The sequence below is a fragment of the Alligator mississippiensis genome, chromosome 8 (assembly GCF_030867095.1).
Source record: "Alligator mississippiensis isolate rAllMis1 chromosome 8, rAllMis1, whole genome shotgun sequence".
Classification (NCBI taxonomy): Eukaryota; Metazoa; Chordata; order Crocodylia; family Alligatoridae; genus Alligator; species Alligator mississippiensis.
Window position 1 is genome coordinate 30,389,994 of NC_081831.1, and position 26,636 is coordinate 30,416,629.

At 47.4% G+C, this 26,636-nt stretch overlaps 1 protein-coding gene across 1 annotated transcript in view; it reads right to left on the reverse strand.

Moving 5' to 3' along the window:
- Nucleotides 1-23,585: 23,585 nt before the first annotated feature.
- Nucleotides 23,586-26,636, reverse strand: part of LOC102571003 (myosin-1B) — a 36,000-nt gene continuing 32,949 nt past the window's right edge. Inside the window, exons 35-39 of the mRNA XM_059732604.1 lie at nt 25,139-25,264; nt 24,877-25,047; nt 24,685-24,789; nt 24,286-24,381; nt 23,586-23,876 (exon numbers count right to left, since the gene is read on the reverse strand). Coding sequence (XP_059588587.1) covers nt 23,724-23,876; nt 24,286-24,381; nt 24,685-24,789; nt 24,877-25,047; nt 25,139-25,264 — 651 coding nt within the window. The 3' untranslated portion in view covers nt 23,586-23,723. The remainder of the gene's footprint in view (nt 23,877-24,285; nt 24,382-24,684; nt 24,790-24,876; nt 25,048-25,138; nt 25,265-26,636) is intronic.

Genomic DNA, 26,636 nt, shown 5'->3' on the forward strand with positions numbered 1-26,636 from the left:
TTTCCGCACCTTCACCCCGGCTAGGGATATGGTTGATGTTTCCTCCGGGGGCCGATAATAAACCCGGTCACTCCCCATTATGCATCCGAACTCCCCAAGGGATAGCTTTGTTCTCCATTCTTTCACCATGGCTTCTTCTCTTTTTACGGAGAAGTAGCCGTCAATATTTCTTTCATCCCCTTCTATCGCCTGGTGGTAATCGATATGCGCCCATAGATCGTTAGTATTCTCTACGTGGCAAGTCCCGGTGCGCCAGGGGCAGCACCCGATCAGGTTCATCTCCATCACCGTGCCCTTTTATCCCATCCTCGTCGCCATGTCTCGGACGGCCGAAGCCGACTCGAGGTGATTTAGAAATTGCTCGTTCATCAGGGCGGGCTGGTGAATGGAGAGGCAGACGAGGTTTAATGGTTGTAAAAACTTTACTTATGTCGTGGGTGGTTGCGACGGAAACGGTCCGGTCGTCTGGACAACAATGTAAGTTGCTCCAACTGGCGAGGCCAAAGCCAGCAAATCCGTCCATAACTCAAGCCGGCGGGAAAAGGGTACATCTGGGATTGCGCTCGGCGACGGGAAGAAGGATCAATAGGTGATCAGTCTATCGACCAGCTAGCTGCAAGTCGGATCTCTTTAGAGGTACTCTGCAGCATGCTCAAAGTTCTTCGACTTGGGTGGAAGTCGCACTAATTTTTAAACGGCCAGCAAGCCAATTACCAGCCGCCACGTGTGAATAATTTAGCACTAGCCAATAGCGGGACACAAATTTGCATTCGAATAGCGGGAACTCTTTGCACCGTGCACTTCTGTGCTGCAAAGGGAAAATGCACCCTGCAAAGACAGCTGCAAATTGGCGGGAACTCTCTCCTGCATGCGAGTTCTCTATGCAGCAAAAACCCTTGCTGTGCAAGAGGCTCTCATGTGACAAGAAAATTCTATAATGCCGAGGCACCAAAATCACTGGGTTATGACACAGGCCTATCTCACTGGGCCTGGACTGGGCAACAAAAGCTGGCCTGGCCTATACCGCACTGAGGCCTGGATCAGCAACCGGAAGTGCCCAGTATCACCTTAGCTCAAACCATGCCAGGCTTCACCCTGGCCCAAATCTGCCAGCCAAGCACGGCTGGGTTACACCTATGAAACACAATAGCTATGAAACAGCAAAAATGTTCCAGGCCTGTGGCTACAGCCTAGACATTCAGTCTTAGGCATATCACTATGCTGAGACACTACTGTTACAAAACAGAGGGGGCCAGGCCTATGTGACCTGTATCTGCTAGGACCCCATTCCTGGTCAGTCTATTCTAGGTATCCCACTCAAGTCCTGTGTGGCCAGAACTGATCCCACTCAAATCCTGTGTGGCCAGCACAACTACCAGGACTCCATTCCTGATCAGTTTGCTCCAGGGATTAATACCCCCATGGTATTATCCCACTCAAAAAAAGGGGGGGGAGGGGGGTTGCAAACCCCAAGACAGACTCTCTCTCTCTGTACCCCATGCTTTGCCCTTCATATAGCTTTTTTTCACCTCTCCATTGAAGGGGGGTGGGGGAGAACCCCCCATGGGGAGCAGTTTTTCTGGCTCCCAATTCAGCTGTGCAGCTCTTAGTAGCCCCAGGAGAAAGAAGAGCCTTAGTTGAGTTGTTCTTATATACCTGGTGTGACATCACACAAGCCCTGTTGTCACCAGATTTGCCCATCCCTTTGGGGTGTGTTCACTTTAATTAGTTAGATTTCTGGGTGTCAGGAGGTGATGTGACTCCACCAGATTGTTGTTTGAGACATTAAGTGACATGGCTACCTGTGGGTGACATTCGGTGACGCAGTGGCAGAGGAATGTGACCTTAATATGCACCATCAGCGGACAATGCGTGATCGCCTATAGCCTAACCAGTCAGGAGTCAGGAGAAGAGCTTTCCAAACTTTTCATGTTGGTGACACACTTTTTAGACATGCATCATTTCACGACACAGTAATTCAGTTCTGGGGGAGGGGCCAAGGGAAGCAGACGTGAGTAAGGGAGCTCCGCGGTGCCCTTCTGCAAAATTTTCTGCATTTCGCGCGACACACCTACACACTGCCGCCAATACACTAATGTGTCACGGCACACAGTTTGGATAGCTCTGCCCTAGAGCATGACTGGCCGGACCAGCATGCTGAGGCCTCCAGAATGTTCCATCAGAGGGGACTCTGATTGGCTAGGGAGTCTATAAAGGGGACTGCACACCTTGGCGTGGGTCCCCAGATGCTCCCAGACTCCGGTCCTTGGAATCAGACCTAAAAGACAGCCTGATCACCTGTCTTGTCGTCTGGACAGACCCCTAGGCTTCTAGCTAGATTACTAGCATAGGCTGCTACAGCTTATAGCTAGACCACACGCAATCCGGAACGCCCTGTGTGCTCAGCCAGGCATCATACTTGTATTGCTATTACTTTCAGCTGCAGTCGACCTTCACGATTACACCTTACTTGTCACTCGCCGCTACCCATCAGTTGTTCGTTTTTCTACCTGTACCACGTCGTCTGTGTCTACCTGCCACTGTAAATAGTCCTTGTAATTAGTTCCTGTATTCATCAAGTTACTTCAACTCGTTAATCATCTTGTTGGCTTGTAAGTAAACTTATCAGTTTTCTTCACCTACCATCTGTCTCAGTATCGCGCCCCTTTATAGCTCTCTCTCGCACACCTGGCATCCCCGAGTGTGTCTGGGTTGGTGTCACCACCCAGTGCCCCACTCGACACGCAACTGCGGCCGTTTCCCAAGCACCATCCGGGAATCATGGCCCACACTGGGGTCTCTGTAATTCTGTCAATGTACTGTTGGTGTCACTTGTCTTTCTACATGGAGCTCCTAGTGATTTCCCTGTTCATTTCTGAAGTGGCTGTGTGTATCAAAATGTCATCCACATATCAAATTATGTGTGTTCAGGGTGCAAATGGTTCCATGTTTTAGTGATTTGGGCATGAAAAATACAAGGGGAAGAATGCAAACCGTGGGGAGTCCAGCTGAAGGCATATTGTTGTCCCTGTATAGGTAAAAGAAAACTTATAGCAACATGAAGGACAGAGGCGTATAGCCATGAAAGCATTAGCCAAATTAATCACAGAGAACCATTTTGAGCCAGTTGGTATCGCCACTAAGATCTCATTGTATTTAGCTACTACAGGAGCTGCTGCAGGGGTGGCCGAATTTAATGCACAGAAGTTAATTGTTATTCTTTAAATGACCCCATCTGCCTTAAGGACTTGCCATACTGATGAATTGCAAATGCTTTGCATAGGCACAAAGACCCCTTGTTCCGAGAGACAGTCTATAGCAGGGGTTCTCAATCCCTGGGCTGAAGCTCAGTGCTGGGCCGCAGTGGGTGGGATGCTGATCTGCAGCACAGTCAGCTGCCAGCCCGCAGCACGGTCAGCTGCTGGACCAAAAGTGGCCATAGACTGGCAAACCATGACCCCCCAGAGCCAGGCGGAGAGGCCGAGGCTCCTTCTGCAGGGCCTGTCACAGTGCAGAGTTTGGCCCACTGTCACAGGCCAGCTGGGCACTGTGAGTATATTAATTTAGCCACTAGGCTGTTTGGTTCAGGATTGAGGAGGCAGAGTTGGGAGTAAAGCAATGGCAAGTTTATTATAAGACACACACACAACAGTTAACAGAAAGATAAATGCGATAAGCAGATAATGCAGTATTAAAGAGCTAATAGTAAATAATAACAACAGTTAATAATAACAGATAGATAGATCAATCTGTTGCAGGCCAGATGAGCACTGCGAGGGTATCAGCCACTAGCTGTTAAAAACAATAAATAGACAGATATGGGTTGGCAACTTATCGGCAGTCTCTCAATGCCAGGTGCGCACCAGGTGACTCCAGTGAAGTCAGGCGTCCCCGATTGATGCTGTCCAAGGGATTACCGGGGAAGTTCTCTTAATCAGGATCCAATCCTCGCTCACACTGGGAGTCTGGAGTCCGGGCTTGGAACAGCAATTACCATCCTGTTCCCTCCTTCCTACTGGTCACCTGATGCACGCGCTTTTTATACCTAGTCTTATGCTAATCCGTTGGCTTCAGAGCCACTCACAGTGTTGTTCTATAGCTATTACCCTATGGAATTAAAAGGTGTTCAAAATTATTATAAAAGCTTACTACCCAGACTTGGGTTTATCTAATAAGCAGATTGCAACGTAGCATCTTCAGGTTTGAAATTAACATTACTCCACCTAAATTAACATTACTTCCCTTTAGAACTCTCTGACTATGCTTTTTTGAGATGTGCTTTCCTGGAATGTGCTGGGTAGGCCAGGCGGTTGAATCCAGTTTTTATCATCATCAAGGCTAAATTCTGATCAAGAAAGAACCATTAGGTCAGCTAATTTCACAGCTATAGCTTTGTCTTTGAAGCCTAGTCAGTTCCACAAACAGTTACAAGTTACATTTGTGGGTTACAAAAAACACAAGCTTTATACTAGACAAAAGTTCCAAATGCCTCCAAGAAGCACATATTTATTGCTTATTAACTTCTTTAGTTCTAGCCATCACAGCCCACCCCCACACCTGAGGTGTGGAGGTATCTTTACCTGTCCGCCAACCATAAATTCCAGCTGCAGTCGGTTGTGACTGTTGGGCTGCAGTTTGCTAGGCTGTGGCCATCTCTGGGCCACGGGTTTCTGGGCCACGCATTAAAACGGAGAACCTCTAGTTGATAGTATTTTTAATGCCTTCCTCTGCTGCAGGTGGGTATTTATATGGCCTTTGAAGAGGGGGATCTTTTTCCTCAATCAAAACCTCAGCATTTATTTTTCTACACTCTGCCTTATTATTAGTCCACACACTGGGAAATTCTTGTACCTATGGATCACTAATGGAGGTTAGGGTGGCAGTGGGTGCCTTTATAGCAGCACAACGATGCACAGCAGAGATCTCTGCAGGCCCCCCTTCTAAATTCCGTAATGCCCCATTAGCGAGATCTACAGTTAGCTGAAATGTTTTCAGGAAAGGAACTCCAAGGATTCCCTTCTCATTCCCTCATAATCACAGCATTCTACTTGGCCCTGTAACCTGTCAATTTGCAAGGGAACTTCCTGCCAGACTGGGACTTTCTGGATTTATCCCCCATACCTGCTGAGCTGCACCTGTTTAGTGGTAGGTCTTCCTCCAGAGGTCCACTTAGAATACTTACCGATGCTCTGGCATCCACTATCAATTGGGCTAACATTCCTGGTTTCCCCACTGTAGCCCTCACAGTGGGTGCCCCCCATACATCACACTGAAGTCTTGCGAGCAGCTGGGAGGACCGGAGGAGAACTGGGCACCCCTACTGATCAGCAGACTCCCTCGGGAGTCTCCACTCAGGAGAGAAGGCAGGGGTCTGGCAGTGACAGGAAGTGGACGAGGGGGATGCACTTCATACTGGGGCAGTGGGCCGAGGTGGGGCTCCCTGCATTAACTCTGCTCTCCGCATGGCCTGGGACAAAGCATTGATCAGGACACTAATGAGTTGGTGATCATATTTTTCCATACCCTCCCCTAAGTTCACCAGCTCATTCCAAATCATTCTCCTAAGGGTCTCCTTGGGTTGATGATGCCCAGGGTTGTGAGAGGAAGTGGGGTTAGAATTGGGAGAGTGCCTGGCAGAGTGAGGACCATTATTCACAAATGACAGCCTGGAAATGGGCTGGACAGCCTGGAAGTGACAGCCTGCATGGGCTCTGATGTAATCTTTTTTCTTGCTTGTCTTTTTAAAACACCAGCCTCTTTCAGCAAACCTCTTGCCTGTTTGATTTTTGCTACTAGTTCATTCCAGGTTATGTGTTCTAAATCCATAGCCCTCATGGTCATTTTTGTCTGAGAATTTAACTCTGTATAGGTGCTCTGTACTTATTCAGGTCCTTGGTAATGGAAAGTGATAATTCCATTCTCTTCTGCCTGGGGTAATGAATCAGAGAGAGCTGCCAGCATTTTCTTTTGAATTAGGTAAGCTTCTGGGGCTTCTCCTGGTTGCTGCTCTTCCATTATATACAGTTTCTTAAGGGAAGAAGCAGGCGGTAATATTTTAAGAGCACCTATCATCCATTCCTGGGGTCCAGTGGTAGTCTGCTCCCAAGAACCTATGCTTATGTCCAGAGCATCTGCATCACAAGGGGAGGTGCATAACTGAGCCAATTGGGTTAAGTCCATGCCATCAGCAGAGGGGTACATTTGCCAAATGCAAGCCATCCATACAACAGCAGTGTCACAGTTCAGTGGCCCCAGTCTCTCAGCAACAGCCTTTGCTTGACTAGGAGACCATTTCACTACATCTGTGATTGGCTCCTGCAACTAGGTGTTTTACCTCCTTGGTGGAAACAGGGGCAACATTATGCATGTGGGGCCAATCAGGGTTGAATGGGCTTTTGGGGACATCATCAGGGGGTATCTCTATTTTCCCAGGGGACTCAAAGTTGCAATACTCTGTCAACCTTACAGCTACTACCACCCCTTTATGAGCACTAAGTTGGGCACACAATTTACTAATCTCTGCCTCACACTCCTGATGGCCTGCTGCTGCATTTGTTGCCTTGTTCTCATCTGCCAGAAAGTGAGTTGCTGCTTTTGCTTCTTCTAAAACAATTTGTGTGTGTGTTAACTCTTTCCTAGACGGCTCTGCATTCCTGCTTGCCTTGTCTTGCTCCTCTTGCATATTTCTAAGTAAAGTCATTATTTTAAACTTTTCTGCTATAAATTCACAACCATCCATCTCACACTTATCCAAATCCTGTTGTAACCGCTCTTTCTCAAGCTCCAGTTCCTTCCTCCCCTTTAACATTTCATCTATTTCCAAACATGCATACAATAACGCCCATGCAGCAGTCACATCTTTTGTGCTACCACATGGCTTAATGGTTTCACAATACTATTCAAAGCTCAAAGTCACCTCAGTCAGAGGATTCTCACCCTTGAAGCACCCCCTTTCCCAACAGCATTTCCCCTTCTTCATTACCCACCTCTCTAACCTGCTGGTTTTCTCTTGTCTCAAGTGAGCAGCAAAGGGAGTTTTCCCAGCCATCTCAACTTCTCTTATCACACTGCCAAAAGCCTCTTCCACGCAGTCACTCAGATCTCTAACACAGACACAGTATTGCTCTAAAATCTTAGTTCTAAGTCACAACTCTTAACTCTTTATGGCACAGTCCTAAAGTTATTCTAGCACAATTCTTAATTTAAAAGTTACAGGAGGTTACCAACTATTCTACAAGAGAGAGGGACCTCACTAAAGGAGCTTGGTCTGATAGAAGAGAGAAAAAAAAAAGGAAGAGAAAGCTTGTTCAGGTCTATGCCTCAGTTTCCCCACTCTGCAGCAACTACTTAACAATTACCATGTGATTAGGGTCATGTGTTGCCAGCTTTCTCCACCAATTTTTGTAACCAGATTTGGCCAACCCTTTGGGGTGCACTCATATATTAGAGTTACGTTTCTGGGGTCTCTGTAATTCTATCAATGTACTGCTTATGTCACTTGTGTTTCTATACGGAACACTATTTCTCCCTTCTGCAAGTCCTCACCCCCAATGGGGTCACCTTCCAGGACAAGGGAGGACTTGGGGATCTCCCATACTGTCCAGCCAGGGTGTTGGACCAAGGTGGTCAAGACCCCACAGCCCACCGCACCAAGGTCCCTTGTCCTCTGGGGCTTTGCAACAGGTACGAACCTCTTGCACCCCAATTGAACCTGCAGAGATCCCAGCTCCTGTAGGCAAGGGAGGTTAACCCATCCTTACTCTCCCTAAGATGAAACGCAGAGTGGTCATAGATTCATAGATTCATAGATACTAGGGTCGGAAGGGACCTCAATAGATCATCGAGTCCGACCCCCTGCATTGGCAGGAAAGAGTGCTGGGTTCAGGTGACCCCAGATAGATGCTCATCTAACCTCCTCTTGAAGACCCCCAGGGTAGGGGAGAGCACCACCTCCCTTGGGAGCCTGTTCCAGACCTTGGCTACTCAAACTGTGAAGAAGTTCTTCCTAATGTCTAGTCTAAATCTGCTCTCTGCTAGTTTGTGGCCATTATTTCTTGTAACCCCCGGGGGTGCCTTGGTGAATAAAACCTCACCAATTCCCTTCTGTGCCCCCGTGATGAACTTATAGGCAGCCACAAGGTCGCCTCTCAACCTTCTCTTGTGGAGGCTGAAGAGGTCCAGGTGCCCCAGTCTCTCCTCATAGGGTTTGGCCTGCAAGTCCTTAACCATACGAGTGGCCCTTCTCTGGACCCTCTCCAGGTTATCCACATCCCTCTTGAAGTGTGGCGCCCAAAACTGCACGCAGTATTCCAACTGCGGTCTGACCAGCGCCCGATAGAGGGAAAGTATCACCTCCTTGGATCTGTTTGTCATGCATCTGCTGATGCACGATAAAGTGCCATTAGCTTTTCTGATGGCTTCGTCACACTGCCGACTCATGTTCATCTTAGAGTCCACTAGGACTCCAAGATCCCTTTCTGCTTCCGTTTCACCAAGCAGGTCATTTCCTAGGCAGTAGGTATGCTGGATGTTTTTCCTCCCTAGGTGCAGCACTTGGCATTTCTCCTTGTTGAACTGCATTCTGTTGTTTTCTGCCCACTTGTCCAACCTGTCCACGTCTGCTTGTAGTTGTTCCCTGCCCTCCGGCGTGTCCACTATTCCACAGTTTTGTGTCATAAGCAAACTTGGGCAGAGTACACTTCACTCCCTCGTCCAAGTCGCTGATGAAGATATTGAAGAGTATTGGTCCAAGGACCGAGCCCTGTGGGACCCCACTGCCCACACCCTTCCAGGTCGATACTGACCCATCCACTACGACTCTCTGGGTGTGAGCCTCTAGCCAATTCGCCACCCACTGGATTGTGTAGTCATCCAAGTCACAGCCTCTTAACTTGTTTACCAGTATGGTGTGGGATACTGTATCGAAGGCCTTCCCGAAGTCTAAGTATACGACATTAACCCCTACTCCTGTGTCCAGGTGTTTTGTAACCTGGTCATAATAACAGACTAGATTAGTCAGGCACGATCTACCTGCTACGAACCCGTGCTGGTTTCCCCTCAGCATAATTTGTCCTGCCGGGCTCTCGCAAATGTGAGCCTTGATAATTTTTTTTAAGACTTTGCCAAGGATGGAGGTGAGACTGACTGGCCTATAGTTGCCTGGGTCCTCCTTCCTCCCCTTCTTGAAAATGAGGACCACACTGGCCCTTTTTCAGTCCTCTGGGACTTGGCCCGTACACCACGCGTGTTCAAATATTACCACCAGTGGCTGTGCAATGACGTTGGCCAGTGCCTTCAATACCCTCGGATGGAGCTCATCCGGGCCTGCCGACTTAAAGTCATCCAGTTCCTCCAAGTGACTCTGCACCATCTCAAGGTCTACGCATGGCAGTCTGGTGCCTTGCTGCTGCCTCTCTACAACCCCAGTGAGAGACTTGTCTTGCCCCTCACTTAGGAACACTGAGGCAAAGAACTCATTGAGGAGTTCAGCCTTGTCCCCCCCATCCGTCACCAATTGCTTCTGCCCATTTAGTAGGGGTCCTATTCCACCCTGGGCCTTCCTTTTACTCCCTATACATCTAAAAAATAATTTTTTGTTATCCTTTACTTGGGATGCTATCCTCAGCTCCATGGTAGCTTTGGCCTGTCTAACTGCCTCCCTACAAGTGCAAGCAGAGGAGGTATACTCCTCTTTGGTGATCTCTCCCCGTTTCCACTTTTTATATGCTTCCCTTTTAGTCTGCAGGCTGCCCTGGATTTCTCTGGTCAGCCAAGGAAGCCTCCTGGCCCCTTTCCCTCTTTTTCCTCGCATTAGGATCATCTCTCTCTGTGCCCGAAGGATCATTTCCTTAAGGCACAGCCACACTTCCTGGGCTCCCATCTCTTCAAAACTCCTACTCTGCAGTGCATCCTTGACTAATCGCCTGAGTTCATTGAAATCAGCTTTCCTAAAGTCTAGCACTTTTACCCTACTAGTTACCTTACCCACTCAACGTCTTATGGTGAATTCTATTATTTGGTGATCACTGTCCCCCAGATGGCTACCAATCTGTAGGTCCCCTACCATGTCATCCTCCGTTGCCAATACCAGGTCCAGTAAGGCATTCCCCCTAGTGGGCCTGTGTACCTCCTGCATCAGGTGGAGGTCCTGTATGCAGGATAGGAACGTGCATGAATGGTAGGACTTTGCTGTCTGTGTCTCCCAGCAGATATCTGGGTAGTTTAGGTCCCCCATGACTACTGCCTCCTTAGTTTTTATGGTCTCTAACAGCTGCCTCAGGAGCCCCGAATCTAGTTCCTCCCTTTGGTGTGGGGGTCTGTAGCAGACCCCTACCACTGAATCCCTTTCTCCTTGACCCCCATGTAACTTAACCCACAATCCTTCTACTTTCTCCTCCTTTGATTCCGTCTTGATGAGGGTTGAAGTATATTGCTCATTGACATAGAGCGCAACCCCTCCCCCTTTCTTCCCCACCCCGTCCTTTCTGTACGGCCTATAACCCTCAATATGTACCGCCCAGTCGTGGGAAGAATCCCACCAGGTTTCTGTTAGCCCTACTAAGTCGTAGGTGTTTTCTGCAAGCAGGAGTGCTAGTTCATCCTGCCTGCTCCCCATGCTCCTAGCATTAGTATATCGGCACTTGAGCCCTGTGACTGGTGCCGTTTTTGCCCCCCAGCTCCGATTCCCAAAGGGCCCCTTATTGCTTACCTGCTTATTGCTTACCTGTGCTGTATTGCTGGCCGCCCCATGGATTGCAGGTTCTTACCTGTGCTGTATTGCTGGCCGCCCCATGGATTGCAGGTTCCAGTCATGGGAGACTCCCTCCTGAGGGGGACTGAGGGGGCAATCTGCCACCCCGACCCCCTAGCCTAGGAGGTCTGCTATTTCTTGGGTCCCGCATCCAGGACATAGCAGAGAGGATTCCAAAGATTATCCGGCCCTCTGATCACTACCCTATGCTCCTTATCCATGTGGGTATGAATGACATGGCTCAGAACAATCTCAGCTGGGTCATGAGAGATTACAGGGCTCTGGGAGCTGGGCTTAGGGGGTTGAGGGAACAGGTGGTCTTTTCCTCACTTCTCCCAGTTGTAGGTCATGGGCTGAGAAGGAAGAAATGGGTCACAGTAGTCAACCAAAAACTGTGGTGCTGGTGTCATCATGAAGGCTTCAGCTTCCACGATCACAGTCCACTCTTTGGAGAGAGAGGCAGTGGTCTGCTGTGGAGAGATGGCCTCCACTCACTCCACTGGAGAGGAGACTCTTCTCAGCCAGACTGGCTGACCTGTTTGACCGGGCTTTAAACTAAGTCCACTGGGGGTTGGGGGGGGGGGGATTACCACCACTGCAAGCCCACTGGGCAACCTTTCTAAATCCAGCAAGCTAAGGCACTTAAGGGAACCCACCCCTACCCTAGCCCCAGATCAATCTGTGGGAAAGGCAAGAGCCCCCAGCGGGACACTTGCCTGCCTGTACACCAATGCCAGAAACTTGGGGAATAAACAGGAGGAACAGGTCCTCCTGCTAAACAAGAATGACTATGACCTCATAATGAGATAATGGAGACCTGGTGGGACTCCACCTATGACTGGGCCACAGGTATAGATGGCTATACCCTGTACAGGTGAGATCATGTAGACAAAAGGGTGGGGGTGTAGCTCTCTATGTCAAGGACAGCTACATGTACTTGCAAATTTACATTAGCACCCAGGAAGGATGACTGGAGTCCCTCTGGGTTAAAATACATGAGGAACGTGGCCCAGAGGACATCATGGTAGGAGTCTACTACAGACCTCCTAACCAGAAACAAGAACAGGACCAGGAATTCACCAGAGAACTGGCTGAGGCTGCATGCTCTCAGTGCATGGTTGTCATGGGAGGCTTTAACTACCCGGACATCTCATGGGAAAAGCACTTGGCCAAATTCAATTGGTTGCAAAGCTTCCTCACATGCGTGGATGAACTCTACCTGACTCAAGAAGTTTATGGGCTGACAAGAGATAAAGCATTCCTGGACCTGGTACTGGCCAAAGGGGATGACCTAGTCAGTGACCTAAGAATCGATGGGAAGCTGGGTGATAGTGACCATGAGCTGATCACCTTTACTATCCATCGCAAAGCTGGCAAGTCAGTCAGCAATACAGAAGTCCTCGACTTCAGGAAAGCTGACTTTGACCATCTCAGGAGGCTCATTGTCGAGGCCCTATGGGACCACAACTCGACAGGAAGAGGAGTCCAAGAGGCGTGGTTGCTCCTCAAGGGAGCAATTCTGACAGCACAAGGGATGGCCATCTCATCTCGGAGGAAGGGTAGCAAAAGGGCACAGCAGCCCCCTTGGCTGAGCAGGGAAATTAAGGACCTCCTATGCCTCAAAAGAGAGACTTATAAAGGATGGAAGGATGGAATTTCCACCAAGGAGGAGTTCTCAGCACTGGTCTGTACCTGCAGGGAGAAGATCAGGAAAGCCAAATTTGCAACCAAGCTCCATCTGGCTTCACATATCAAGGATACCAAAAGTCCTTGTTCAGATATGTAGGGAGTCAGAAAAAAAGAAAGGGTAACATTGGACCCCTGCTGAACTAAATGGGACAGATGATAACTGACACCCAGGAAAAGGCCAACCTGCTTAATGGGTACTTCGCGTTGGCCTTTCATCAGTCCAATGGGACTGTACTGCCTAGCAAGACATGGGACGGCCAGGGTGAGGGCTTATATATACCCAGCATCAGTGTTGATCTAGTAAAGGATCACCTTCAGAGGCTAGACACCTTTAAGTCACCTGGTCCTGACAGATTACACTCTAGGGTACTCAAGGAACTGCCTGGTGTTATATCCCAACCACTGGCAAAAATATTAAAAAAATCATGGCGCTCAGGTGAAGTACCTGAAGACTGGAAGAAGGCCAATGCGGTACCCATCTACAAGAAAGGGTGGAAAGTAGATCTCAGGAATTACAGGCCAATCAGGTTGACCTCAATCCCGGGTAAGATTCTGGAGAAAATTATCAAGCAGACCCTTTTAAACTGGCTGAGGGCAGCATCCTGAGGGATAGCCAACACGGGTTTGTTGTGGGTAGGTCTTGCCTGACCAATCTCATCTCTTTCTATGACCAGGTGACTTATCACCTGGGCAAGGGAGAAGAGATTGATGTCATATATCTGGACTTTAAAAAAGCTTTTGATCTGGTGTCCCATGACCTCCACATGGAAAAATTGGCCAACTGTGGCTTCAGCTACACCACAGTCTGATGGCTGGGAAACTGGCTCTGAAGTCGAACTCAGATTAGTGGTCAATGGTAGCGAATCATTCTGGCGCACTGTGACCAGTGTCATCCCCCTAGTCTCTGTCCTTGGACCAGTTCTCTTTAACATCTTTATCAGCCATGTGGACATTGGTGTCAGAAGCAAACTGACTAATTTCGCTGATGATACTAAACTTTGGGGCATAGTGTCCACACCTGAGGACAGGCTAGTGATCCAGGCCGACTTGGATAAACTTAGTAAGTGGGTGGATACAAACCTGATTACGTTTAATACCAATAAAAGTAAGGTATTACAACTCGGGGAAAAAAAACCCATAGCATACTTACAGGCTCCGCAGTGTTACGCTTGCTAGCACCACTGCTGAAAGAGACTTGGGGGTCATGATTGACCACAAGATGAACATGAGCCACCAATGTGATGTTGCAGCTGATAAAGCAAACCAAACTCTGGCTTGCATCCATAGATGCTTCTCAAGTAAATCTCATGATGTCATCCTCCTGCTGTACTCAGCCTTGGTGAGGCCACAGTTGGAGTACTGCATCTAATTCTGGGCTCCAGAATTCAAGAAGGATGTCGAGAAGCTTGAGTGAATCCAGAGGAGAGCCACATGCATGATCAGAGGGCAAGAGAATGGGCCTTATGAAGAGAGGCCGAGAGCCATGGGACTCTTCAGTCTGGAAAAGCACAGGCTCAGGGGGGACCTGGTGGCTGCCTATAAATACATAAGGGGTGTATATCAGGATCTGGGAGAAGGTCTGTTCACCAGAGCACCCCAAGGAAAAACTAGGACCAACAGTCATAAACTCCTCCAAGACCATTTTAGGCTGGACATAAGAAAAAAATTCTTTATTGTCTGAGTCCCCAAGAGCTGGAATAGACTCCCTCCAGAAGTGGTGCAGGCACCTACTCTGGACTCGTTCAAGAAACGTTTGGATGTTTATCTTGCTGGGATCCTTTTACTCTAGCTGACTTCCTGCCCCTGGGGCAGGGGGCTGGACTTGATGATCTTTGAGGTCCCTTCTGGCCCTAACATCTATGAATCTATGAATCTATGAATTGGGTATTTGGGGAAGTCTAGCTGAAGTTTGATCAGCAAAGGTCAGGTTTAGAAAGCTGTGCCTGGAGTAACAGAGAGAGAGAGAGAGAGAGAGAGAACGAGAGATTAAGCCAAGTCTGAGGTTTAGAAACTGGACTTGCTCAAGTTTGATCAGCAAAAGTCAGGTTTAGAAAGCTGTACCTGAAATGAGAGAGAGAGGGAGAGAGAAAGGGATTAAACCAGAACTGAGGCTTAGAAAGTGGGCTTAAACAAAGAAAGAGAGAAAGAGAGAGTTGGGGGTCTCACCACTCAGTCAAGCTTGAAGTAGTCGAGGTTCCCAAGTATTAGTTGGAGCTTGCAGACAGGCAGAGCCCTCAGCATGATCCGTGAAAGTGTTCCAGGCAGGAAAGTGGAACTGGTGCAGCATTTGGATCCAAGCACCAAAACAGAAACTTGAGCTTGGGTAGGGTTTTTTGTAGGGAAATAACAAAGGTTCAAGGAAGAACACTAGATTTGTTTATGGGTAACCGATGGCTCAAGGGAGTATACCAGAATTGTTTTGTTATGCTGGACAATGGCAGCTGATCATTCCTGGCTATGGGCAGCATTACCCCGAGGGATCTCACAATGCAAACAGGCAGATTCAGTGTCTGAATCTGGTACCAATAAAGGAGTCATCACTAGAACTGGTCTGATAAATGCTGAGCTGGGTATGTGTAGACGTGGATTGATTAGCATTTGGAGCAGAGATTCCCCATCATGCAGTGCTCCCCCGCTTCTCTGGTCCCAGAGTTCAGTGCAGTCCATGCCTTGGAATCTCTGTTCTCAATTCTGAATTCTAATGCAGGTGCCTCCCTTTCCCATCTCTGATGCAAATGGGACTAGGGGAGTTCCCTTAATCCTGTCACCCTTATCAGGAGGGGTTTAGGTGTGTCTCTCACTGCATCTTTATTGCCTTTTGTAAGTCCTTCTTCTGATAAGTTCTGATTCAGGCAAAGGTGGGGGGGGGGCACAGAGAGTCCTTTGTGAGTCAGACAGGCTGGGTACTGCACCAGGGTTCCCCAGAACACAGAGCTGACAGGTAACACTGTCTAATTAGGGAGTGTAAGCTCCACCCACTCTCTTAAACTCCCTAAAGAATCTTCTGTTTCCTGTGGCCAATGGGGCCACAGGGTTTTACATATTTTGCCCAGATACAAGAACCTAGTTTTCCTTGTGCAGAGCACATGGCCAGAACAACAGGGGCCATCTTACCCCGATTAAAAAAAAAATCCACAATACATAACAACCAAAAGCACACACATTTGCCATACACAACCCAAGTTTGTGTGAATGTTACAGAAATAAAGAAAGACTAAAACAGATATGTCTCATTTTGCTTTGACAAGGTGATTTTTAAACTTCACCTGCACCCCAGAAGACTTCGAGGTTTTAAAATTAAGTAAAAGCACAATGGTGACCATAAAACAGTATGGGGAGTCTAGCTTGTACAGAAATTATTACAAAGCCCAGCCAGGGCATGTTCTCCTGAGTATCAGGGTGTATCCATGACCTATGGAGCTGGTGTGAGGGGCATATTCCACAGCCTCTTTAGGAAAGTTGTCCCACTTTTGAAAAGGGGCATGGAGATTATTAAATGACATGTAAAAAAATGTGGCTCAATACATAAGTACAGATGTATATGGCCATATCTCCCAAGCTGTTTTGGATAAGGTGGACAAGTTGGCGAAGTAGGAAGGGTCCAGCCTCATGTATATAAAGAGGGAGCCTTAAGAAAAAGGGAATTGTGTCATGCCCCTGACATACAGGCCCACCCCAGCCCCTTCAAAGAGAGAGGATATGATGACCCGTCAGCCATATGCAAAAGACCAAGAAGTAGCCTGTGAGAAAGACAGGGCCCTCTCCTGGAAGAAAAGAAATAAATTTGAACCGCCATGGCTTTTGTTCACTGGGGGTCTGAAGTATGTGAAAACTGCAGGTATGCTAGCCTCCACTGAAGCCAAGAAGCCTTCCATGTTTCAAGGAGATAGGTTCAGGGGTTTCTGGAAAATTGCACCTCAGGTTGCTGACAGACAAAACTCGTGACATGGATGATTGTATGACTGTGTCTGTGTTAGGGCACAGGGGGGTGAAAACTGGCCTGCTACGCCCTGCTATGGCCATGAAGCCTGACAGCTTTCAGGGAAATAGGTGCAGGGGGTTCTGGTTTCTAAAACCCTGCACCTCAGGTAGCTGACAGGCAAAACTCATGAAATGGGTAGGTGACACTGTGTGTGTGTTAAGGGGTGCCCTGTCTGGTGCTGGGGCATCTACGTGACATGATAGTGTGCCCCAATGAAGCCTTCTGCTCCCCTATATACTCAGTTCAGTCCACCATTAAAAATAGCAACAGGTATAAAATAATTTAATGAGCACTAGCACAGTAGGACCAGCAGCATCTCAGGCAGCCAAACTGTGACAGATCCCTTCTTTCCTTTCCTGCAGGAGCTTCTTCTCCAGCGTGTATTATGGTGTGCCCTCACTGTGTGACTCTGTGTGTGTGCGTTAAGGTGCTGGGGCCTTTACACGACAAAGTAGTGTGCCCCAATGAGGCTTGCTCCTCCCCTACAGCCTCATCCAGGTCCACCACTTTAAATAGCAACAGGTAAGCATTGCACTACAGTGCAGCACAGTAGCACCAGCAGCATCTCAGGCAGCCAAATTGTCACAGAACCTTTCTTTCCTTTCCCGCAGGAGCTTCTTCTCCAGCAGCTGCCAGAGAACTCTCCCTGACAGCCCCAACCCTGGGGCTTAGATGTGCCCAGGTCCCTGCGTCCTTCTGGTCTGCTGACTGGGGACAGGTACTAGGGGTGTTGGTCTAAGGACATGGCACAGGCAGCCAAGGTCCTTTGGTTCAATCTGGTGTCTTTTAGTAGACCAACTGAATAGTTAGAGAAATATATATTAGCAAGCCCTCACGTTGAAAAACCCTTTGTCAGGCTGAGGAAGCACCTGTATTTGGTCTGTGTGCATGCTCATCCTGGATGAAAGGAATAGTAAAGAAGCCAGAAGCTGGCCTGTCATGCAATGCAGGCAAGAAAGCCAGTCAGTGAAAATGGAAATGGAAGCATCAGGGGGTGAGGGACAGGCTTGGGGTGGGGAGGGGGCGGTAGGGATGTAGCAGCACAAGTAAAAGTGCAGAGGTACCTGAGGAGTCAGATGTCTGGCAGGTGTAGTGTGTCAGAATTCCACTGTCTATATTGAGTTCATGAGTTTTTGTACCTAGGAGGCTGATGAAGTGAAGTTCATAGGCCTAGCTGTGAAAAGTGGTTTATAAATTGATCCCTCTCAGGATCAGACCTGAAAGACTGGAGACAGAATGTTTTTTTTTGTGAGGAATGTGCCCCTACAGGTAGTTGCGTATTGTTGTCTTTGATAGATTCCGGTGTGCAGTTTGTGGGGGTACTAGAGATTGTTGGAAGATTTTGTGTTTTGCGCTGTAGGAAGTTGGTTTCAGTTCTAATGATGAGGTTAGGTGCTTGTTTGAATGTACAAACCACTTTTCAAAGCCAGGCCTATGAACTTCACCTCATCAGCCTCCTACATAGTAGATACAGAAACTCATGAACTCAATATAGACAGTGGAATTCTGACACACTACAACCCTACGGACATCTGACTCCCCAGGTACTCTGCACTTTTACCTGGGGGGGGAGGGGAAGGGGGATGTAGCAGTGCAGGTAAAAGTGTTCAGATCCTGCCACATCTGGCTGCGGCTTGCCCAGTAGTCCAAGTCATAGTCTAGCGGTTCCATGTACTCGGTGAGATAGGTAGCCACCAAAGCCTTGGCGCTACCTGCCCACAGCTGCGGTCTGGTGCATCTGGACCCCAGCATTGAAGCCATGCCCTTGGCCCACATTGGCAGTGGCTGGTGTGGAGGAGACTGGCTGGTGCTGTTGCTGGTGTTGGTGCTGGGAATGCTGGCATGGGAAAGTGCATCCCCCTCTTCCACATCCCCTCACCTCTGCCTTTGTGACTCCCTGACTCTGTTGACCAGCACCTGTGTCCAGTGATCAAGGGTTATGGTGCTGCCAGTGCACATGCTCCCCTTCACTCTTGGGGCACACATGCCCACCAGCATGTGGACCATACTGTACCACAAGGGATCCAGCTGTCTCCTGATGCCCTCCTTCAGCTGCCTCACCAGTGCCTGCACATCTGGTGACAGCAGCCTGCCCCAGCTGGGAACATTGATCCCCTGGAACTTCTCCATTTGGTTCTCAAGTTCCCTCACTATGGGGACCACCTGGCTAAGGAGGGCATCACCAGCACTGAGGGTCTAGGTGGCCTTGAGGAAGGGCTTGAGGACCACCAAGATCTGGGAGATGGAATCCCACTCAGCTCTGTTAAGGAGACTGCTGATCCCAATCTCCCCAAGGAAGGCCATCTCATGGATGGCCTTCTGTTGCTCCACCAGCCTTTCCATCATCAGGTATGTTGAGTTCCACTGTGTTGCCACATCCTTCATGATTTTGTCATGTGGGATGCTCAACTCTGCCTGTTTCTCCCACATCATCTTGCCCCACTTGATGCTCTGGTGGAAGTTGCCTGCCACCTTCTTGCATTTTGAAATGAGTTGGGTGGTAGTGTTGTGTCATATTGAATGTAATAGTTTGAATGCTTGTAAAAGCTGCCCATTAGCCAGTTTAGACAAAAGGGCGAGGTTCATCTTCTTATCTAGGTTCATTGTTTTACCTGGCCTTACAACGAACATGCTTAAAGTCTTGGCTCCTTGATCTTATCCCTAGAGGCCTTTAACAAGTTATCCTAAGGACAAGAAAAACAACCCTTAAGCAAACATTCCGAGAGATCAAAACCCTAGGAGCCTTTTGAAAGGGGGTTGTAAAGGAAAGGTCACCTCAGTGGTATGGAAAATCTCCCAAAGTAAAATTTAAGATAAACTAAATAGTCAGCGGCCAAATTCCATTGTGGAAGACAAACTGACCACCTAGCAAAATACCTGTTGAGTAAGATCCGAGCCCAAATTTGGGAGTAGTGACAGGTTTGGGTAGGAGGGGTGAAAGACAGCAACTCACCCAATAAAAACTGTAACCTACAGTCCCAATTTGGAGGTAACCTTACTTGCAGAACAACGAAGGAAGAATCGCAAGTGTAGGCTGGATCAGACTGATCACCTGAACCATCCTCTCCATGAACACAGATCTCTTAGTTCACACTGAAGCCGCGGAGCGCCCAAGTGGGAGACTGAAGGAAGGGGACTGACTTAGTCCTATCAGTATTGAGGCCAGCCCATTGAACCGTACTGCTGAGGCCAGCCCATTAAATTGTACTACTGAGGAATGAAACCATATTTAGGTGTTTGGCTTCTTGGAATTCTAGGATTGTAAGTATAATATAGTAATACATTTTCTGGTTCAAATTATATAGTTAGTTGCAATTGTAATTGTTTTAAAGAAGTGCATTTAGAGTATTGCTCCATATATATATATATATAGTTATCATGTTTTTGATGTTTATGGTATTTCTTAAAATAAAATTGTGTTGTATAAATTGTGAAATAACTGTGAAATCGTGCAATTATCTGAAAATTTCCCCAGCCAGTGCATCAAACGAATCAGTAAGTTGTGTGGGATCTTCTCTATTCCATAACCCACTAGAGACATGATGGTCCTATCGCCGGCAGCCCTGTCTCTCTCCAAGGCATCCCTGACTATGAGGTGCAGCCTGTGTGCCACACAGTGGATGCCAAGAAAGTTGGCATCATGGATGGTCTTCAGCATATTGGCCCCATTGTTGGTGACCATGAACCCACGGGTGAGCTCACTATGCCCAATGAGCCACCCCTGTACCATGCGGTTCATGGCCACCATGATCTCCCTTGCCATGTGGGACTCATCCAGCACCTTGGCTTGAAGGAGAGCCCACCTATGGCCTGACTGGTCATACCTGCGCCATGTGAGGGAGAGGTAGGCATGATCCCCACCCTGGCTGCTCCAGATGTCGAAAGTGAAGTGCAAGGCTACCTGTGGCCCTGCCTTGCGCAACTCCTCCCTCAAGTCCTCCCTGCATGCCTCATACAGGCAGGGCACCACCGTCCAGCTAAAGGTGGTGCGTGGGGGCACTTGGTAAGATGGGGCCATGAATGCCATGAGCTGCCTGAACCCTGGCTGCTCAACTAAGGATAAAGGCTGGCTATCCAGAGCAAGTATCTCCCCAATGCTCTGGGTGATCTCACTCACCCTTGCAATGAACCCCTCTCTGCAGCTTTCCCCCACTGCTCCAGGGTGGCCTTCCTCTGCTTTCAGGGGTCAGGGGCTTTGAATTGATTGGAGGACTTCCTTTTGGGCATGCTTGCACTGGTGCCAGGCTGAGGAGGAAGAAGGACAAGAGGGTGCTGCCTCCTGAGATGCAGCAGCATCTCTGTGGTGGTGAAGTGTTTCACCTCCTTGCCCCGGCTGATCTTCCTTTGGCAGTGCTGGCAGATAGCAAGCCTGGGATCATCTGCCACCTCAAAAGGATCCCACACTACACTACTCCCCCACTTCTGGGTTGAGGGTGGAGCTCTTGCCTTATCCCCCTCCTCAGCAGGCTGAGGCACAACAGCAGGAGGAGCTGACTCAGCTTAGCCACATGCCTGAGCCTCCACAACCTCAACCTCCTCTGAGGTGCTTTCTGAAGAAGGAGACCTGGGTTTAAGGGAACTTTGAGGGGTGTGGAGCACAAAGTCAAATTCCCCCTTTATCCCCAGAATTTCTTTTGCTAGGGTGCTCAGGTCCCCTGGTTCCAGATCCAGCTCCTCCTCTGGCATTGGGAGGCTCATGCTGGGAGATGAAAGTGGGGTGGAGGAGACTGTTACTCTGCTGTTGGTGTCTATTTCTGGAGTTAGGGGAGGTGGTGTAGGTGCAGGGACACATACTGCTCCCACCTCCTAGCTTCCCCTGCCAGCAGAAGCCTCATGACTGCCAGGAAAGAGGATCTGTCTATGTTCAGGGGGCAGGAGACTTGTAGCTCTAGCTCTCCCCTTCCCCCTCTATACCCTCTCCCTCTCCCTCCCCTGCCAGAAGACTTGGCACATGCCTTTCTAGCATGCTTCATATTAATCTTTCCTGTGCTGGAAATGTGTCTCTGTGTGTAACTACCTAATAATATATGTCTTTTCCTCTAATGTCTTGTGTCTGAGTTCTTCTTTAGTGTTGTGTTTGTTTACCGTCCTGTGTTGTGTACCTAAAATAATACATCTTCCTCTTCTTCTAGGATTCTCACTTTTGTGTTGTGTGTTAATCTCAGTCTGAATCTCTATCTGATTTCTGTGTAGTCTGTAGTCTGATTGTAACTGTAATTAATATATATAATCTAATCTGATCTCTTCTTCTTCTATGACTCTTACTTCTGTGTTACAGTAGTCTGAATATCTGCCTTATTCTTCTGTGTTGTGTTTACTGTTCTGTGTTGTGTACCTAAAATAATATATTTTCTTCTTCTATGACTCTGACTTCTGTGTTGTGTGTGTTAATCTCAATCTGAATCTCTATCTGACTTCTTCTAGGTTGCCTTTAGTCTGTATGTAACTAACTATAACTAATAATATTAATAATTAATAACGATATATAATCTCTTCTTCTTCTTCTATGAATGTCTGACTTTTTGTTCTGCTATGATGTATGTGTGTGCTTGTGTGTAATGTGTGCTTCCCTGCACAGTGGTGGATCATACTGCCAAGGAAAACACAGATTTTTTTTTTTTTTAAGTTTTGGAAAAAACCTCCAAGAACAAATATAAATTGAAATAAATGGATTGGATAGGCATAAGTAAAGTAAAGGGATTCTAGATAGTAAACAAAGCTAAGCTGTATCCTATCCAATCCTTTCTAAGAACAAAAAAGTAGCAAGTGGGCAACGGACTAGGAAGCCAAGCCAGACTAGTACCTTTCAGACATTGTTGTTCACTCAGGCAGAAACAGCTCAAAAATGCACAAAAAGCCTGCAGACAGAAGTTTATATGCTGTTTCTATGTCCCTCCCCCAGACACTGAGATTGGAAGGGGACTCAGGGAGAGATCACACTCACTGGCTAGAGATGTCAGTCCTTCCCCCCCTGTTCCCTGTTCCTCTTCTCAGTTTCTGTTTCCCTGAAAGAATACCTCTGAACCTCCAAATCTTTTCTGAATCTTTTCCAAATTGATTTGGAGGCTCTGAATCAATTCAGGAAATTTTAAGCTTCTCCCGATTTGATTCAGATTCGGAGATTCAGTCTCCAACTTGGGACGAATCTTCTCCAAATCGAACCACAAACTGAAGCTTCACACAGCTATACTATTAACACTACTCCATTAGAAATTTTTTGCCATCCTTTCCAAAAATGATTCTGACCCAAACTAGTTCTATTGTATGTATCACTTCATCTTTTTTTTTCCTTTCAAGCCTATTTCATAGTTATTGTACTATATTACTCCACCACATCCAATTAATTTCTATCGTTCAATGTAGTCTTCAATATCCATATTCCAATAATGACTGTTTGTGTGCCATGTTTTTGTTAGTCACATAATACCCAGGATTACCACCTGGAAAAGGGAATAGACTTTGAGTGTCTCCTCATCAGCCCCTAGCCCTTTGTTCTTTCTCTTTCTCTTGTTCTATGTGTGGGACAGTGATAACTCTATATTTTATATAAATCAGTACAAGTTCACTAAAGGAGAATGAGAAAGTCCTCATAGCACTATAACTTCTAGCTGAGCAGCTAGGCTATTCTGTAATAGAATAGAGTATATAACTACAATCTCCACAGGCTAAGGACAGACTTGAAATTGGGTATCCCATAGCCTGTGTGAAGATTCTAACTTCTTGGTAATAGGTGAAAAAAGGAGGGAAACCCATCCTGTTTCCCTCCTCCTGCAAAACTTCTAAACTAAATTATTTGGTAAAAGTTGTTCCTAAGTTTTAGATAATTTTCACTGAACTTGAGCCATATTTTTTAGCAACTACTTTATAGGCTAGAAAAAAAGTTCATAGGCCCCATCATTAACCCATCAATGTTTAACAAGTAAACCGTGACAAATTCCATTTGGAGTCTAAGTGAATATACCCTTTGTTTATTTGGAGAAAGTTAGCTAGAATTGATCCATCCAATCAATAATGGGACTTCAGAAGCTGAAGGCTGTATAAGTCACTGAAAATTTAGGGATAAGCATTAAAAAGGTTCAGTGTATGTCTGATTCAGCTATTCTATATTATAAGTCCCCATAAGACTGCATAGCTAATAAAAATCTCAAAAGCCAATGCTCATACTTAGTATGCAAAGGTCTCTACATCCTTTATTTTCTGGACACTGAGGATAGAACAAACAATAATTACACAAAGAAGTGACAGAGAGTTTCACATTTTGTGCATCTCTACAGTCAATCACTTTGCAGCTGTGCTGCATCCTTACTCCTCCCCTTCAATCTTCTTATGAACCTCCCGGGTCTTCACCCGAAGTTTGTTGACCTGGGACTCTGCAATGTCAGCCCGTTCCTCAGCCTCTTCCAGCTCATGCTGGATCTTGCGGAACTTGGAGAGGTTGACGTTGGATAGCTCCTCCTGTGGACGGACAGAGAGAGTTGTGAAAACCAAAGTTGTGGCAGGGCCAACTTGGACTTGTGGGCCTGTGACTGCTGAGGGGAAAGGGAAAGTCCTGATTGTCTGACTCCCAAGTATCATTTGTTATGTGAATGCTAAACACAGAGCTTCTTGCTCTCACCAGTTTCTAATCTGGAAAGTTAATTTAAAGGTAACAGAAAACAGCTGTACACATTTAGGGTTCCCTTTGCTTCAGCTGGGAAGTGTGCTGTTAACCTCGTGAGACAAGGATCTTTGTGGGTGACATCTGGTATTGGACTAACTGTATGGCTGGGAGAGATTCAGACAAGGCTGAAGGTGCAAAAAACCCTTCTTCAGAACTTCTGCTCCAGCAGAAGGTGAGTTTGTCCAAACACAAAGTGACACTTACAGCCTCCTCAGATTGTCTCTTGTAAGACTTCACTTTCATCTGAAGTTTGTCAACTAGATCCTGGAGCCTGAGCACATTCTTCCGGTCCTCCTCAGACTAGAAAGAATATGTTTTGGGACAGAGTTAGTTCATTTGTCTATTACCTGCCTGCTTCTTTCCCAATGAACAGTGAAAGGAACATCCATAATAAAATATAAGCATAAAACCTGGATGTAATCAACTCAACATTTCTAACATTGTCTTTCAAACACCTTCCTGGTACACTCTTGTTTTCCCATGGACTTACTGCTGATTGCTTTACTGTCTGAGAATGACAATAAAATCCCACTATTGCAGGTCCACTTGCAAACAGTCTGATCTGATGGGAGAAAAATGTGTCAGCAAAGACTCCTTCCTTACCTGGTAGGTCAGTTCCTTTACTCTCCTCTCATATTTGCGTACACCCTTAATAGCATCAGCACCACGTTTCTGTTCATTCTCAACCTCTGCTTCCAGCTCACGTACCTGCAATGAGAAAATGCCTCATTAGCACTTCACCTATGACTGAACACTGGAAATGCTTACATATGCACAACATTTTGGAGTACACACTCTGGCCTCCAGTTTCTGGAGTTGCTTCTTGCCACCCTTCAGAGCCAGTTGCTCAGCCTCATCCAGACGGTGCTGCAGGTCCTTCACTGTCTGCTCAAGGTTCTTCTTCATCCTTTCCAGGTGGGCACTTGTGTCCTGCTCCTTCTTCAACTCCTCAGCCATCATGGCTGCCTAGCGAGCAAGGAAATAAAACCAATCCAGAGAATCATGCATTACAGGTGGAAACAGTCATGATCTTCAAGGACAGATGTCTCCAACTCACATCGGTGATTGCCTTCTTGGCCTTCTCTTCTGCATTGCGTGCTTCCTGGATTGTCTCTTCTACTTCACTCTGTATTTGTGAAATGTCTGTTTCCAGCTTCTTCTTGGTGTTGATCAGGCTGGTGTTCTGTTTAACACAATAAAATGATGTCTTTTATTGTCAGACCAAGTGTATCAAATCTAGAGGATTAAGTGACTATTAGTCTTTAATTTAGAGATTTCCAATAAGATTTTGGAATGCAGCATTCTCCTCTAAATGAACTGTCACTGTGGGACACTGAAACCTAGTCAGTCATTTGTTGTAAATACTCTGAGCATTAATTTCTAGAAACATTTTCCCAGAGTCTCTGACAAATCCCACACACCTTTGTTGTAGTCAGGTCTCCACCAAAGCTTCTTGGTTGAACTATGGTTATTTATATTACCATTAACATTGGAAAATACAACACAAACTTTAAGGTTCCTAGACACATGCTTGGGGTGAGAGGGAGCATCTTAACTTCATAGATTTCATAGATTTCATAGACATTAGGGCTGGAAGGGACCTCGGAAGATCATCGAGTCCAGCCCCCCGCCCAAAGGGCAGGACGTCAGCTGGGGTCATAGGATCCCAGCAAGATAAGCATCCAGTTTCATCTTGAAGGTGTTCAATGAAGGCGCTTGAACAACCTCCGGTGGCAGGCTGTTCCAGACCTTGGGGGCTCGGACAGTAAAGAAATTCTTCCTTATGTCCAGCCTGAAACGATCTTGTAGCAGTTTGTGACCATTCGTCCTCGTCACCCCTTGGGGCGCTCTGGTGAACAAACGTTCCCCTAGATACTGGTGGTCACCCCTGATAAACTTGTAGGTGGCCATCAGATCACCCCTGAGCCTGCGCTTTTCCAGGCTAAAGAGCCCCAGGGCTCTCAGCCTGTCATCGTAGGGTCTGCTTCCCTGACCTCTGATCATGCGCGTGGCTCTTCTCTGGACTCTCTCAAGCTTCTCCACATCCTTTTTGAATTGTGGAGCCCAAAACTGGACGCAGTACTCCAGCTGCGGCCTCACTAAGGCCGAGTACAGGGGGAGAATGACGTCCCGGGATTTGCTTGAGAAGCATCTATGGATGCAAGCCAGCGTTTTGGTCGCTTTACTAGCCACAGCATCGCATTGCAGGCTCATGTTCATCTTGTGGTCAATGATGACCCCCAAGTCTCTTTCTTCCATAGTGCTAGCCAACATAGCACTGCCAAGCCTATAAGGATGCTGCGGGTTTTTTTTCCCAAGGTGGAGAACCTTGCATTTATCGGCGTTGAACACCATCAGATTCTCATCCGCCCACTTGCTGAGCCTGTCCAGGTCAGCCTGGATCATCCGCCTGTCTTCTGGTGTGGATGCTTTGCCCCAAAGTTTGGTGTCATCGGCGAACTTGGCCAGTCCACTTCTGACTCCAGTGTCCACATCATTAATGAAGATGTTGAACAGTATGGGTCCAAGGACAGAGCCCTGGGGGACCCCACTGG